We start from the raw sequence: 15,175 nt of genomic DNA on the forward strand, positions 1-15,175 counted from the left end.
AGAAGCTTTTCAGTTTGATGTAGTCCCATTTGTTCATTTTTTCTTTTGTTTCCCTTGCCCGGTCAGACATGGGACTTGAAAATATGCTGCTCAGACCAATGTCATAGAGCATACTGCCTATGTTTTCTTCTAGAAGTCTCATGGTTTCAGGTCTTACATTCAAGTCTTTAATCCATTTTGAGTTGATTTTTGTATTTCAGTATTCTAATTCTTGGCAAATAAAGATTTAGACTCTCCATTAGGGCATGCCTTCTATTAATATAAAATAGCTGGAAACTGTCTAATATTTTGGGATCTTGACTTGTACCTTGTATAAACATGATGATCTCAGAGGTTTTGATGTTAAGTTGATGGAGTAATGGCTGTGGGAACAATGCCCCTGTGTGCTAGCAGAACAGAAAGGGCATGAAAAAAATCAAGGAGCGTTCCACAAAAGTATTGCTTTGCTTTTCAGAAGGTTCTAGGTTGACTGTTTAGTATATTTCAGAAATGATATGTCTCATGAAGTAACATGAATTAGATGAACAGTATGGTCTTGAGATGTCTTTTGCTGGAATTTTAATAGAGAATCCTAAAAAATTAATATTTTGTCAAACTTCTACAGCAAGAAAGGAATTCAAACATTTTATCTCTCTCCATTCTCTGCTCAAAGTATCACAAGCTTTTTCCAGTATTAGGACTATATATATTTTTATAAACACCCAATTATCTTCCCTATAATTTCCCCACATTTTTTTCTGTTTCACAGTGGTCCAAATGGCTTTTATTTCTAAAACACAAGCCTTCTCTACTTCTACAATAATAATATCCCTCTGTCAGCTGTTGACTGCAACTTCTCAAAAGACCACCAGAAAAACCTGACTAAACAAAGCTCCACCTGTAGATGCACTGCAGTCAGGGAGGATATCGCTTTGCCAACATTTTTGTAGTAATGTCTCAAAATGTGGAAATTAGGAGAGGGTATTTATAGAGATTTAGGACATGGGATGTGTCTCTTTGAGGAAGAAGATCAGCTAACATCTGCTGCCAATCCTCCTCTTTTTGCTGAGGAAGATTGGCGCTGAGCTAACATCCGTGCCCATCCTCCTCTACTTTATCTGTGGGACTCCTGCCACAGCATGGTTTGACAAGCAGTGCATAGGTCTGCACCTGGCTTGGACCCAGGCCCCTGAAGCACAGCGCAGGAACTTAACTGCTATGCCACCGGGCTGGCCCAGGATGTGTCATTTTAAGAGGGATCTGACAAGGAGGGGACATTCTTAGGACTAGACACAGAGTATGACTTAATGGATTTGGATTGGCAGACAACGGTGAGAGAATCTTGAAGTTAGTCTTGATGCGTAAGCTGTCTGTTTGGCGCACAGTGTGTTCTGGAAGTTATTACAGCTAGGTTGTTTTTGCTTAGTCTCAGGACTGTTAAATACAGGATTGGGAAAGTGTTCCTGGCCCCAGTATTGTTTAACCCAAGGACAGGGAATTATGCTGGTTTAAATTCTCACCATTAGCTATTTAAAATGCCACCACTGACTTTCTTTACATTACCACCATCTCTTTCTTTCCCCAACAAACTCGAATCTTATTTTGCTCTCCAGATCTTTCCAACTCCTCTTCCTCTTCACAACCTTTAATATCCTCTTTCTCTCAGGAACACTAAAACAACTTCGGACAGAAATAGCCCTTCTGACTGAGGGGACTGTATCTAGTCTCAGAAAGAGAGACTTGTTAACAGTCCTACAAATTGCCAAAATTGTTCACTTTCTCTTTGATTATACTTGTTAATCTGTTAGTCTTCTCTTACATTCTTTTTTTACTCTTTCTCTGCTTTGACTCACTACTATATTCTTTAGATTCAATTCCATTGCACTGGGCTCCACCTGCTCAAACCACCCACAGAACAAGTGAATGGAAACCAGGCAGAGGGAGAGAAAAATATTGATTCTAAATAGAGTCCTGAATAATAAGCACTCTTGGAAGCTTTTTTAAAAAACTTTGTTTTTCATGATGGATAGCCATTTCCCTGTTTTCTATTTTGGTTTTTCTTAGAGGTGATATATGAAAGTAATTAGGAAGACTTCTTGTTACAAAAGGAAAAGACAAAGCCAAAATATAAACTAATTCCTGAAAGAATAGCGCTGAGATTGTCCTGAAACAGACTTCAATGTCATTTTCATGGTTTTATTTACATATTTTCCAGGAAAGTGTGGAGGGAAAGCAGTACAGCAGAGCACTACCATTTTATCCTTGTTACTCTTATAACTTCCTCCCCAACCTCATTTAAAAGATTTTAGAAACTTTCAAACCTATAGAAAAATTGAAAGAATGATGCAATGGGCCCCTCTATGCCCCTCGCTTATATTCAACAATTTAAACATTTTTGCAGGATACCTTATACACTAAATAATTCACCATATATTTCCTAAAAATAGTCACATCCTCCTAGAGAGCCACAATACATCTATCACCACTCTTATTATATTGATGACCAGTGGGGGTAGGCCTGAATTAGGCTAATTTCTCTGTTCTACACATAAGATACTCTGCTAAAGAAGGGTTTGGTGTTTTACACTTAATTAAAATATAAAATGTAATGGGAATTTCGGTTTCTTCACTCAAAGAATATTTTGGAATAGTCTTCTTTGCTCCGGAAATAAGGCTTGAGAATATTTTCCAGGTTATTTTGATACTCATATTTAGTTTTGAAAAGTGAAGGCTATATTTTTTTCTGCATTCTTTCTTTTTTTTTCATCTTTACTGAGGTATGACTAATGAATACAAATTGTATTTATCATTGTATTTAAGATGTATAACGTGATGATTTGATGTGCATCTACACTGTGAAATAATTACCACAATCAAGCTAAAAACGTGCAGGACCACATCAAACTAAAAAGTTTCTGACAGCAAAGGAAAAAATCAACAAAATGAAAAAGCAACCAATAGCATGAGAGAAAATATTTGCAATGCATTATTTTTCTAGTTGTAATTTTCAGATGGCTCCCGGGTACAGAGCATCCTGGGCAGAAACTTTCTTTTTCCCAGCGCTCAGGGATCATCAATGGAATGATCATATGTAGAAAAGAAGTTGAACGATGCCTAGAGGGTGCTAATAGTTAGAAGTTGAGAAGGTGAGGAGGAACATAGCAAGGCTGCTGAGTAGAAAGTGTTAGTGAAGTATAGGGACACGAAGAAATAATCACTTCCCAGGAGGCTAGTGAATAAAATACATAAGGTAGGGAATAGAAAGCAGTATCAACTGTTGTTGAAAGGTCAAGTAATATGAGGGCTGAGAATTCACTTTGGCATGTTAGAGGTCTTTGGTGACCTTGACACAAAATGTTCTAGTTGAGTGGTGGGGGCCAAAACTTGAATGGATTTGCTTCAAAGGGAATAACAGAAGAGGAGCTAGAGACAGAGCATGGGGACAACTCTTTTGAAAAGATGTTTTACAAAAGTAGAAGAGATCCAAGACAGTGACTAGGATACAAGTGGGGCATGTGTCCAGGGAGAGTTGTTGGGTGGGAGAAATTATAGTATATTTATATGCTGATGCAAATAACTAGGAGAGGGAAAATTGATGGTATAAGTGGGAGGGGTCAGTAACTGGAGTAATTTCCTTGACTTGGTGAAAGGGCTTGGATCTAGTACACAGTGGACATAAGAGAATTTTTACAATTATATATTTTTTCAAGTAATTTGTACTGTAGTCTGGATATATTTTCGAATTTATTTTCCCAGTCAGGAATTCAATTTTCTGGTATGGAAAGGTATATTTTAATTAGTTTATCTGTAACAATAGGCAGGAAGTAGAGTATATGTCTTGCTTATCTTAAGATCAAAAATTGAGTAATCAGCTTATTTTAAGACTGAAATGTGTATAAGGTTTGTTACCAAATCTGGCATACAGAGACCCTAACCTCTTAAATCGGGTATGATAGTCTTGGCTCAAAGCAGAGCTGACTCACAGACAGTCCTTTACGCCATACTAGGAGTCCTTCTCTATGGAAACCTCTGTTAATTAACCTACATTAATTAGGGTAGACTTGGTTGTGCTAACAGACTTCAACATTTCAGTGACTTTACACAATAGAAATTCATTTCTTGCTTACTTAATAGCCCTGGGAGAATGTTCAAATTGGGTTGGCTCTTTTTCAGGTGTTCATTCAGGGACCCATACGTTTTCCCAAGTGTGTTTCTGTTACCCTTAGGGCCTTATAATCATGCGCATCCGCCGGGGAGACATGAGAAGATCCTGAAGGGGCCCAGGAGAGGTTTTATGTGCCAGGCACATTAATCACTTTTAATCATAATCTGAGTTGTCAAGAACTCAGGAACATGGTCATAACTAACTGCAAAGGAAACTGGAAAATAGTGATATTTTGAGGAAAAAGAGGAAAATGATTTTGATGAACTGCTTGAAGTCTCTGCCACACTAATGAAGGAGAGAGTGACCATGGCAAGATAAAGACATTAGTGAGGATTTTGTTGATTGGAAGTCAGTTGTAAGAGAGATTCTCAAAAGATTTCTGACTTTTAAAATATAATTTTTTTTTTTGAGGAAGATTAGCTCTGAGCTAACATCTGCTGCCAATCCTCCTCTTTTTGTTGAGGAAGACTGGCCCTGAGCTAACATCCATGCCCATCTTCCTCTACTTTATAAGTGGGATATGCCACAGCATGGCTTGCAAAACGGAGCCATGTCCGCACCCGGGATCTGAACCAGCAAACCCCGGGAGGCCAAAACGAAACATGCGAACTTAACCGCTGCACCACCTGCCCAGCCCCTTAAAATATAAATTTTTAACAGTTTATTCTCATGTCTTTAAGGAGGAGAGCTGGTATTGTGGGAGACCAGCTCTTTGTGAGAAATTTCTAGCTTGGCTCGTTCACACTTCCTGGATTTAGCAGGAGAGGAGAGAACTTAAAAGATATCAAGGAATCAAGACCCAAATTGAAGACACAGGTGTCTCCAAATTCTTCCCTTTTTATTGAGGTATAATTGACATATGACATTAGTTTCAGGAGTAGAACACAACAACACAGTTGAATATTTGTATAGACTGTGAAATGATCACCACAATAGGTCTGGTTAACATCCATCACCCTATGTAGTTACAAATTTTTTTTCTTGTCAATGAGAACTTTTAAGATCTATTCCCTGAAGCAACTTTCAAATATGCAACACAGTATTATTGACTATAGTCACCATGCTGTACATTACCTCCCCATGACTTATTTATTTTATAGCCGAAAGTTTCTTCTTTTTCACCTCCTTCACCCATTTCCCAACCCCCATGGGTTGCCTGCCTCTGGCAACCAGCAATCTGTTCTCTGGAGCTACAAGCTCATTTTTGTTTGTTTCTAGATTCCACATATAAGTGAGATCATATAGTATTTATCTTTCTGTGTCTGATGTATTTTACTCAGCATAATGCCCTCGTAGTCCATCGATGTTGTCACCAATGGCAAGATTTCCTTCTTTTTTATGGTTGAATAATATTCCACTGGAGATGTATATTCACTGCGTTTTCTTTATCCATTCATCTATCAATGGACACTTGGTTCGTATCTACGTCATTGCTATTGTAAATAGTGCTACCATGAACATGAGGTGCATTTATCTTTTTGAGTTACTGTTTTTGTTTGCTTGAGATAAATACTCAGAAGTGGAATTGCTGGATCATATGGTAGTTCTATTTTTAATTTTTTGAGGACTTCCATACTGTTTTCCACAGTGGCTGCACTAATTTCCCACCAACAGTGCACGAGAGTTCCCTTTTCTACACATCCTTATCAACATTTATTTCTTGTCTTTTTGATAATAGCCATTCTAACTGGTGTGAGGTGATCTCTCAAAGAGGTTTTGATTTGTGTTTTCCTTATGATTAGTGATGTTGAGCACCTTTTCATGTACCTGTTTGCCATCTGTATGTTTTCTTTAGAAAATGTCTATTCAGATCCTCTGTCCATTTTTTAATCAGATTGTTGTTTTTGCTATTGAGTTGTATGAGTTCTTTATATATTTTGGGTATTAACCCTTTATGAGATACATGACTTGCAAATATTTTCTCCCATTCAGTAGGTTTCCTTTTCATTTTGTGGATGGTTTCCTTTGCTGTGCAGAGCTTTTTAGTTTGATGTAGTCCCACTTGTGTATTTTTGCTTTTGTTGCTTTTGGTGTCAAATCCAAAAAATCATCACCAAGATCAATGTCAAAGAGTTTACCACTTTTTTTTCTAAGAGTTTTATGGTTTCAGATCTTAGATTCAAGTCTTTAATCCATTTTGAGTTAATTATTGCCTATGGTGTAAGATAGTAGTCCAGTTTCACTGTTTTGCATGTGACTGTCCAGTTTTCCTAACACTATTTATTGAAGAGACTGTCCTTTCCCCATTGTATCTTCTTGGCTCCTTTGTCATAAATTAACTGACTATATGTGCATGGGTTTATTTCTGGGCTGTCTATCCTGCTTCATTGATCTATGTGTCTATTTGTATGTCAATACCATACTGTTTGATTACTATAGCTTCGAAACATAGTTTGAAATCAGGGAATGTGATGTCTCCAGTTTTGTTCTTCTTTCTCTAGATTGGTTTTAGCCTTTCAGAGTTTTTTGTGGTTCCATACAAATTTTAGAATTGTTCTATTTCTTTAAAAAATTCCATTGGAATTTTTATGGGGATTTCATTCAATCTGTAGATTGCTTTGGGTAAAATGGACATTTTAACAATATTAATAGTTCCAATCCATGAGAATGGGATATCTTTTCATTTATTTGTGTCTTCAGTTTTTCTCATTAATATCTTATAGTTTTCAGTGTACAGGTCTTTCACTTCCTTTGCTTAAGTTTATTCCTAAGTATTTTATTCTTTTTGATGCAATTGTATATGGAGTTGCTTTCTTAATTTCCCTTTCCGATAGTTTGTTGTTAGTGTATAGAAATGTAACAGATTTTTAATATTGATTTTGTATCCTTCAACTTTTCTGAATTCATTTATTCTAATTTTTTTGGTGGAGTCTTTATGGTTTCTATATGTGGTATCATGTCATCTGCCAATAGTGACAGTTTTACTTCTTTCTTTCTGATTCAGATGCTTTTTATTTATTTTTCTTGCCTGATGCTCTGGCTAGAACTTCCAATACTATGTCGGATAAAAGTGGTGAGAATAGGCAAACTTCTCTTGTTCTTTATCTTAGAGAAAAAGCTTTGAGCTTTTCATCACTGAGTATGGTTAGCTGTGGTCTTGTCATATGTGGCCTTTATCCTGTTAAGGTGTGTTCCCTCTATACCCACTTTGTTGAGAGTTTTTATCATAAATGATGTTGAATTTTGTCAAATTCTTTTTCTGCATCTATTGAAATGCTCATATGATTTTTATCCTTAATTTTGTTAATGTGCTGTATCACATTGATTTGTGGATGTTAAACCATCCTTGCATCCTGGGAATAAATCCCATTTGATCATGGTATGATCCTTTAATGTATTGTTGAATTTGTTTTGCAAATATTTTGTTGAGGATTTTTGCATCTATGCTTATCAGGGAATATGGCCTGTAATTTTCTTTACTTGGGGCATCCGTGTCTGGTTTTGGTATAAAGGTAATGTTGGCCTTGTAAAATGACTTTGGAAGTGTTCTCTGCTCTTCTGTTTTTTTGAAAGAGTTTGAGAAAGATTGTCATTAATTCTTTAAAAATATTTGGTAGAATTCACCAGTGAAGCTGTCTGGTCCTGGACTTTTGTTTGTTGGGAGTTTTTCATTATTGATTCAATCTTTTTCCTGGTAATCAGCCTGTTCAGATTTTCTATTTCTTCACATGATTCAGTCTTGGTAGACTGTATATTTCTAGAAATTTATCCATTTCTTCTAGGTTGTCCAACTGTTGCTCTATTATTGTTCATAGTGGTCTCATGATCTTTTGTATTTCTGTGGTATCAGTTGTAATATCTCCTCTCTCATTTCTGATTTTATTTTATTATTATATAATTCCCTTCTTTTCCTCTCATTCCAGTCTTTATTTTAAAGTCTATTTTGTCTGATGTAAGTATAGAAACTCCAGCTTTCTCTTTCCATTTACGTGGAATATCTTTTTCCATCCCTTTACTTTCAGTCTGTATGTGTCCTTACATCTGAAGTGAGTCTCTTGTAGGCAGCCTATATATGGGTCTTGTTTTTATATCCATTCAGCTACTCTATGTCTTTTGATTGGAGAATTTAGTCCATTTACATTTAAAGTATAGTTGATGGTATATACTTATTACTATTTGTTTAAGCATTTTCCAGATGTTTTGTAGTTCCTCTGTTCCTTTCTTCTCTTGCTCTCTTCCTTTGTGATTTGATGATTTTCTGTAGGGGTATGCTTAGTTTCCTTTCTCTTCATCTTTTGTGTATCTACTATAGGTTTCTGCTTTGTGGTTACCATGAGGCTTACATATAACAACTTATATTTATAACAGTCTGTTTTAAGTTGATAACAACTTAAGTTTGAACAAATTCTAAAGCTCTACATTTTTACTCTTCCCACCTACATTTTATGGTTTTGGTGTCACATTTTACATCGTTTTATCTTGTGTATCTGTTAATTATTGTTCCTATAGTTATTTTTACTACCATTGTGTTTTAACTTTCATAGTAGCCTGGTAAGTGATTAATCCACCACCTTTACAACATTATATTATTCTGAATTTTACTATATATTTACCTTTACCCATGAGATTTATACCTTCATATATTTTCCTCTTACTAATTAGTGCCATTTTATTTCAGCTTAAATAAGTCTCTTCTTTTTCTTTGTTTACTGAGGAAGATTTGCCCTGAGCTCACATCCATGCCAATCTTCCTCTATTTTTCAGTATGTGGGCTGCCAGCACAGCATGACAGAGCAGTGTAGGTCCACACCTGGGAACTGAACCCAGGCTGCCAAAGTGTATTATACTGAACTAAACCACTAGGCCACCAGGGCTGACCCTAAAGAAGTCTTTTTTTTAACATTTCTTATAAGACTGGTTTAGCGATGATGAACTCCTTTAGTTTTTTCTTGTCTGGAAAACTCTTTATCTCTCCTTTAATTCTGAATGACATCTTTGCTGTGTAGAATAATCTTGAGTTTTTTTCTTTCAGCATTTTGAAAATATCATGTCACTACTTTCTGGCCTGCAAAGTTTCTGCTGAAAAATCTGCTGATGGTCTTATGGGGATTCCCTTGTATGTAACAAAATTCTTTCCTTGTCTTTAACTTTTGACATTTTAATTGTAATGTGTCTTGGTGTGGGTCTCTTTAGGTTTATCTTCTTTGGAACTCCCTGTGCTTCCTTGATCTGGATATGTTTCCTTTCCTAAATTAGGGAAGTTTTCAGCCATCACTTCTATAAATAAGTTTTCTGTCCCTTTCTCTCTCTCTTCTGCTTCTAAGATCCCTATAATGCAAATGCTGGTCCACTTGGAATTGTTCCATAAGTCCTTAAACTATCTTCACTTTCTTTCATTCTTTGTTCTTGTTGCTGCTGATTGTATGAGTTCTACTGCCCTGTCTTTGATTTCATTAATCTTTTCTTCTGCTTCATCTAGTTTGATATTGAATCCTTCATATGTATTCTTCAGTTCAGTTATTGTATTCTTCAGCTATGTGTCTTCTATTTGGTACTTTCTTACATTTTCTCTCTCTTTGTTGAAGTTCTCACTATGTTCACCCATTCTTCTCCCAAACTCAGAGAGCATCTTTATGACCACTATTTTGAACTTTTTATCAGGTAACTATTTATCTCTGTCTCATTAAGGACTTTTTCCGAGGCTTTATGATCTTGTTTTTTCATTTAGTGCATATTCCTTTATTTCTTCATTTTCCTTGACTCTCTGCATTGGTTTCTATACATTTGATAAAACAGCCACCTCTCCCAGTCTTGAAGGGAGAGGCTTCATGTAGGAGATGAAACTTATCATTCTACCCTACCCTAGCTCTTGGTTCTCAAACTTATGTGATTGTCCAAGGAGCCTATTTTATTTTTAGTGACTCCCAATAGTTGAAGGTATGCCAAGACCTATCAGGGTCCCTAAGGGGAGGATCTCAGTTGGCACCTAGATTCAGGCTGTTTGGAAGCCAGACTCTCAGGCAGCAGCTTTTAAAGTATGCAAATATATACAGTTCTGTGGGATCACAAGCATAATTCCTCTTAGCCACCAGAGCTAGGAGATCTAGAGGTATCCCCTGGGTGGCAGTCACAAAAATTTGAGCTCCAGACAAGCAAACAAGCTCCGTGCCAGAAGATGCCAGCAACCTAGACTGAGGCAGAGGCATAGCACAAAAATGGCATCCACCAACCTCCATCCCTGGTCCCTACTTCAGCAGACCCCTAGATATATGCCAATCCTGATGCCCACCCCACAGGCTGAAGTCCCAGGGCAAGCAAATAGGCCTCTTAGAAAGACAGGGGATGTGTTTCAGTCTGCTTTCTGTGCAGTGCCCTGGGGACGGTAGCCAGCCAAGAACCATTTCTCTGATTGTTACTGTCCTATGAGACCCAGGAATGCCAGCCTTGCTGGCCACCAGAGCCAGGTGATCAAGAGGTGTCTCCTGGGTGGCAGCCACAAAAACTGGGGCACCAGACATGTGTGCAGATTCCTCTCTGGGAGATACTGGTGCTCTGGAATGCAGCAGATGGAGAGTGTAAAGTACCCGCCCTCTGAGGTCTCTGGAAAGGATTATAGTCAGCTCTTAGATGTGTTTAATTAGAAGCCTGCCCTCAGGTCACAGCTATGAACAAAAGCCAATAGACTTCTTTCACAGAAAGACTAGGCTTCTGGGTCTGTTGTCTCTTGCTATGCCCTTAGGGATGGCAGCCAGTTAAAAACTCTTTCTCCATTGGTTAATACTAAGAGTAATTGATGCACTCATGAAAGTATATACCAGATAGCACAGTGATTAACTGCCTGGAGTTGCATTTTTGAAGAGGTAACTTATGAGCCAAATTGTTCAAAAAGCATCAAGTACTAACTCTGCTGGTGATGTACTAGATGGCTAGGGAATACAAATTAAATAGTAAGAGCATTTATCTTCTCTCCAAAGATTTACAATCTTGAATTAATAGTTTGAGTAGGAATGACACAGGTAGCCAATAAGGTAGCAAGGCTGAGATCCAGTTTGATGAACTGCTAAAACGTCAAATTCTTCCACAACAGTAGTAAATGTAGCGCCTCCAAGTACCCCTCTATTTGTGCTCTACCCTGTTACCACCCGCAACCCCCTCTTTCATGATCCTCAGGCTTTTCCATGTTCCAGCAACTAAAGGGTTGATATCCTCATGCACTCAATATTTTACATATAATCCCAGGAGATGCACTTTGCCAAGGGAAAAACATTACAAGACTTAAAATAGCCGTGAGTGTTTAGTAAAATGCTGTTAAAGGCCAGAGCATGAAGTTCAAATTGGGGAAGAGAGAGAAATGGAACTGAAGAATTGATAAAGGTAATGAAGACCCATCAAAAGATTTTTAAACAGGGGCTGGCCCCGTGGCCGAGTGGTTAAGTTCGCGCGCTCCGCTGCAGGCGGCCCAGTGTTTCGTCGGTTCGAATCCTGGGCGCGGACATGGCACTGCTCATCAGACCACGCTGAGGCGGCATCCCACATGCCACAACTGGAAGAACCCACAACGAAGAATACACAACTATGTACCGGGGGGCTTTGGGGAGAAAAAGGAAAAAATTAAAAAAAAAAGATTTTAAACAGATCTGCTGTTAAAAATGATAATTTTGGCCAAGTTTGGTACATAAGTACTCATTGGTGTTTGTTGTACAAACTATTATGATGATAATAAATTATTACTAACAACATATGCTCTTAATATGCATATGGTTTTTGCTGTTGTTCTGTTCCTGCCAGCTACTGGTGACTTTGCATCCACATTTGCAAGATGGATGATCCTTGTTTGGGATCACGTCTGCTGATGAAACAGAAGAAAACAAGACCAAGCATACAGAGGAGATTGATCCAGAGCCTTAGTTTCCATCAGCACAAACTTCTAACAAATGGGAATGAAAAAAAAGAAAATCTTCATAAATATAGACTTGCCTGTAGGGAATTTACCTCCTTATCTATAGAATTACAGAATCTACTTTTCCATTTTTACTACACTCTGCAATTGGTTATTTCAGTATTACAGACATGAACACTGAGAAAGTCAGTAAGGAAAAATCAAACTGGGTTGATCTGGAGTAATTTTACTTTTTTTCCGTTTCGTCCAGAACATTTTACCAAATGTGACTGAATACTGATAAATGGGTTTACTCATCAATGTGAACAGACATGAGATAACTCAGAAGTTCTGGATTAAAAAAGGCCAATAAGAAATAATATAAAGACATAACATATTTCTCATTAATGCATATGCAGGTTAAATGATAAACACTCAAAAGATGCCTGAACGAACCTGTTTTATTTTTACATCACAGTTTACTGTTCTTCCTAACTGGCAGTCATTGCATTCTAGATACTGTCAATTGCAACATAATTCCCAGCACTACGTACATAATATGTTTCTATCTTAAGAGTAAATTACTCAATTACTTCCATCAAATTTTAATTTTCATATTTTTTCAGCAGCAAGCACCAAAATCAAAACCCAAGAATCAAGAGAATAAGTATGCATAACAATCTCAAATTTATTCCCTATAAAACATATGGGAATAAAATTTTCATATTCCCAAAGATGTGAATTTTTTTGGGCGTTAAACAGTAGGGTATTACAATGTATCACAAAATCAGGTGCTATTTAATACTGTTTAAATTTTTAAAACTCTTTCTTTAATAATACAGATCTTAATGTAATAGAAATATTCTTGCACAGCAGCATTTTGCTGGAAGCTTTGCCCTTTTCGGAGGTTCCTCTTCTCCATCCCTCTGCCGGTGACTGGTGGTGGCATCCTTCCAATGTCAGCAGCTCAGGGAGACCCATGCAGTGATTCCTTTTCACTCTGAACTGGCAAGCGCTCTGGAGGAAGAACAGATTCCAATTTCTGCCAGCGCTCTGGAGGCCACAGGATATGTGTAGCATGGGCATGGAGAAGTCCCAGGGAAACCTGAACCCATGAGAGACACAAAACAAGAAAAATTATTTTGTAAGGATCATCATATTTCGAAAACAGAATTTGATCCAGATCTGATACTCCATGGAGAGATACGATGATCAAAGATAGTAAACACTTACATGGCAGTTTTCTAGGTATTTTATACGTGTAAATGCCCTTAATCTTCACAACTATTTAAGGTAGGTATTGATATAATCCCCATTTTGCATATAAGAAAACTCAGCTCAGGGAGGTTAAAGAACTTGCCAAAAGTCATATAGCTACCAAGCAGGGAAGACTGGCTGCATGGCCAAGCAGTCCCACTCCAGGGTCCACAACACTAACCACTATCCCCATTAGCCTGCTTACATAAACCTCAGAAGCATAAATCTGGTTTATATTCTCAGAATTTCCTAAAGAGTTTGTGATATCTCAGAGAGACTTTCTTTTGTGGAAAAGTCAGAGAGACTTGAAAAAATATACTTTGCAAAAAATATTGTCCCACCCGTTAGATGAGAAGCAAGAGTTAGATGTGAGACTGGGTGGGCTGCCTCCATGGAAAGTACACTGAGCAACACGGAGCTAGCGCTCGTGGAGAGAGGTAGAAAACCATGGGAACGCCAGCACGGTGGGATGGGAAGCGAGGGAACAGAATCAAGCATAAAGATCATGGCAGATGGCAAAGAACCCCCACTGGCAGAGATGTACCAGGATGGAAGAGAAGGCAAGGGGAGGACCTTTTCCTGGAAGACCTAAGGCTGAGCCCTGAGAAGGAGAGACATCCTAGGGCCCCCAGAGACATCAGCTACAGAGTACAGAAGAATGTAGCAAACCTGTTTAAAAGGCACTTCAAGGCCCTACCCTCAGTTACCCTTCAACAGGTCCGAGGCAGGGCTTGGAAATGTGTGTCTCTCGTTGAGGGTGCTGTTGTTGTAACTATCAGGTAATATTTTAATGGTATTTAGAAGCTTACAAAACACTCACATTTAGTGCATATTTATTGAGCGCCAACTATAAACCAGATACTATGTGTCCATTTTATTTTCAAATGTTTTTCCTACAAATTGGAGCTCCACAGAGATTAACATACAACATTGCTTTCGTTGAAGTTCTTCTATCTACTAGCATATGCATTCAAACAGTCACACTGCCCAGAGACTTAAAGAGCTAGATGTCAAGGGAGAGACTTCCAAAAAGATAACCAGAAACACATTTAAGAAGAATAAGAAAAGAAAACCTTCACAATAACTTGAAATACAAATAAAATAAGCCCAAGGGGTACCAAAAAGTCCATTGAGGCAATAAAGGAAATTTTCTTCAATTTGTTAGTCTGAAAATCAAACCTACATAAAATTTGAAAATGTGGTACAAAAAACAGCTCTATTCGTCAAAACTCACCAGTTATTTACATTTTGTTGTGTTTGTTCTTATTATGTGTGTGCATATATGTGTATTTGTATACATGAACTTTTTTTCTGAACCATTTGAAAGTTGCTGACATCATGCTGAATTTACCCCTAAATACTTCAACACATATCTCCTAAGAACTCTTTCCTACATGAGCACAATACATTATGTACAACATATTTAATATTGATACAATAATATTACTTATTCTACAGCCCATATTCAAATTTTTCCAATTGTCCCAATGTCTTTTATAGCTATTTTATTCTTAATCAAGGATCACAAATTGCATCATAATTGTCCTTATTTTGCTTCAGTTTACATGTCGCTTACTTTAATCTGGATTCCATCTTGTAAAATATCCTACATCTGTAACTGCTCGATTTTTCCCCTCCTGAATAGATTCAAGTTAAATGTTCTTGGCAAGAATACTAGATAGTTGACATTGCATTCTTCCCATTCTGTCACATCAGGAGGCACAAAATATCCGTTTGTCCCATTGTTGTGAAGTTTGATCACCTCAGAAAGGTGATGTTGACCAGATTTCTCCATTACAAAATGAAAAATATTTGTTTACAATTAATAAGTAATCTGTGGGATGATATTTTGAGATGGGTAAATATTCTGTATGTCAATAACATTTCATCTAATCCTCTCACTGCTCTCTGAAGGAAGCCGGTTTCTAAACCGTCTAATGGTTTCAACTTTCATG

At 37.4% G+C, this 15,175-nt stretch overlaps 1 protein-coding gene across 5 annotated transcripts in view; it reads right to left on the reverse strand.

Annotated features, from left to right (window-relative positions):
• Nucleotides 1-9,617: 9,617 nt before the first annotated feature.
• IMMP2L (inner mitochondrial membrane peptidase subunit 2) overlaps nucleotides 9,618-15,175 on the reverse strand; it is an 845,338-nt gene continuing 839,780 nt past the window's right edge. For 3 of the 5 annotated variants that reach the window (XM_044764648.2, XM_070511979.1, XM_070511983.1), the window contains exon 6: nucleotides 11,725-13,068. In XM_044764648.2, the coding sequence (XP_044620583.2) occupies nucleotides 12,931-13,068 (138 nt within the window). In that variant the 3' untranslated portion in view covers nucleotides 11,725-12,930. Of the gene's footprint in view, nucleotides 13,069-15,175 lie in introns of all 5 variants that reach the window. The other 2 variants (XM_070511972.1, XM_070511976.1) reach the window with 1 other exon arrangement.

The sequence above is a fragment of the Equus asinus genome, chromosome 1 (genome assembly GCF_041296235.1).
Source record: "Equus asinus isolate D_3611 breed Donkey chromosome 1, EquAss-T2T_v2, whole genome shotgun sequence".
Classification (NCBI taxonomy): domain Eukaryota; kingdom Metazoa; phylum Chordata; class Mammalia; order Perissodactyla; family Equidae; genus Equus; species Equus asinus.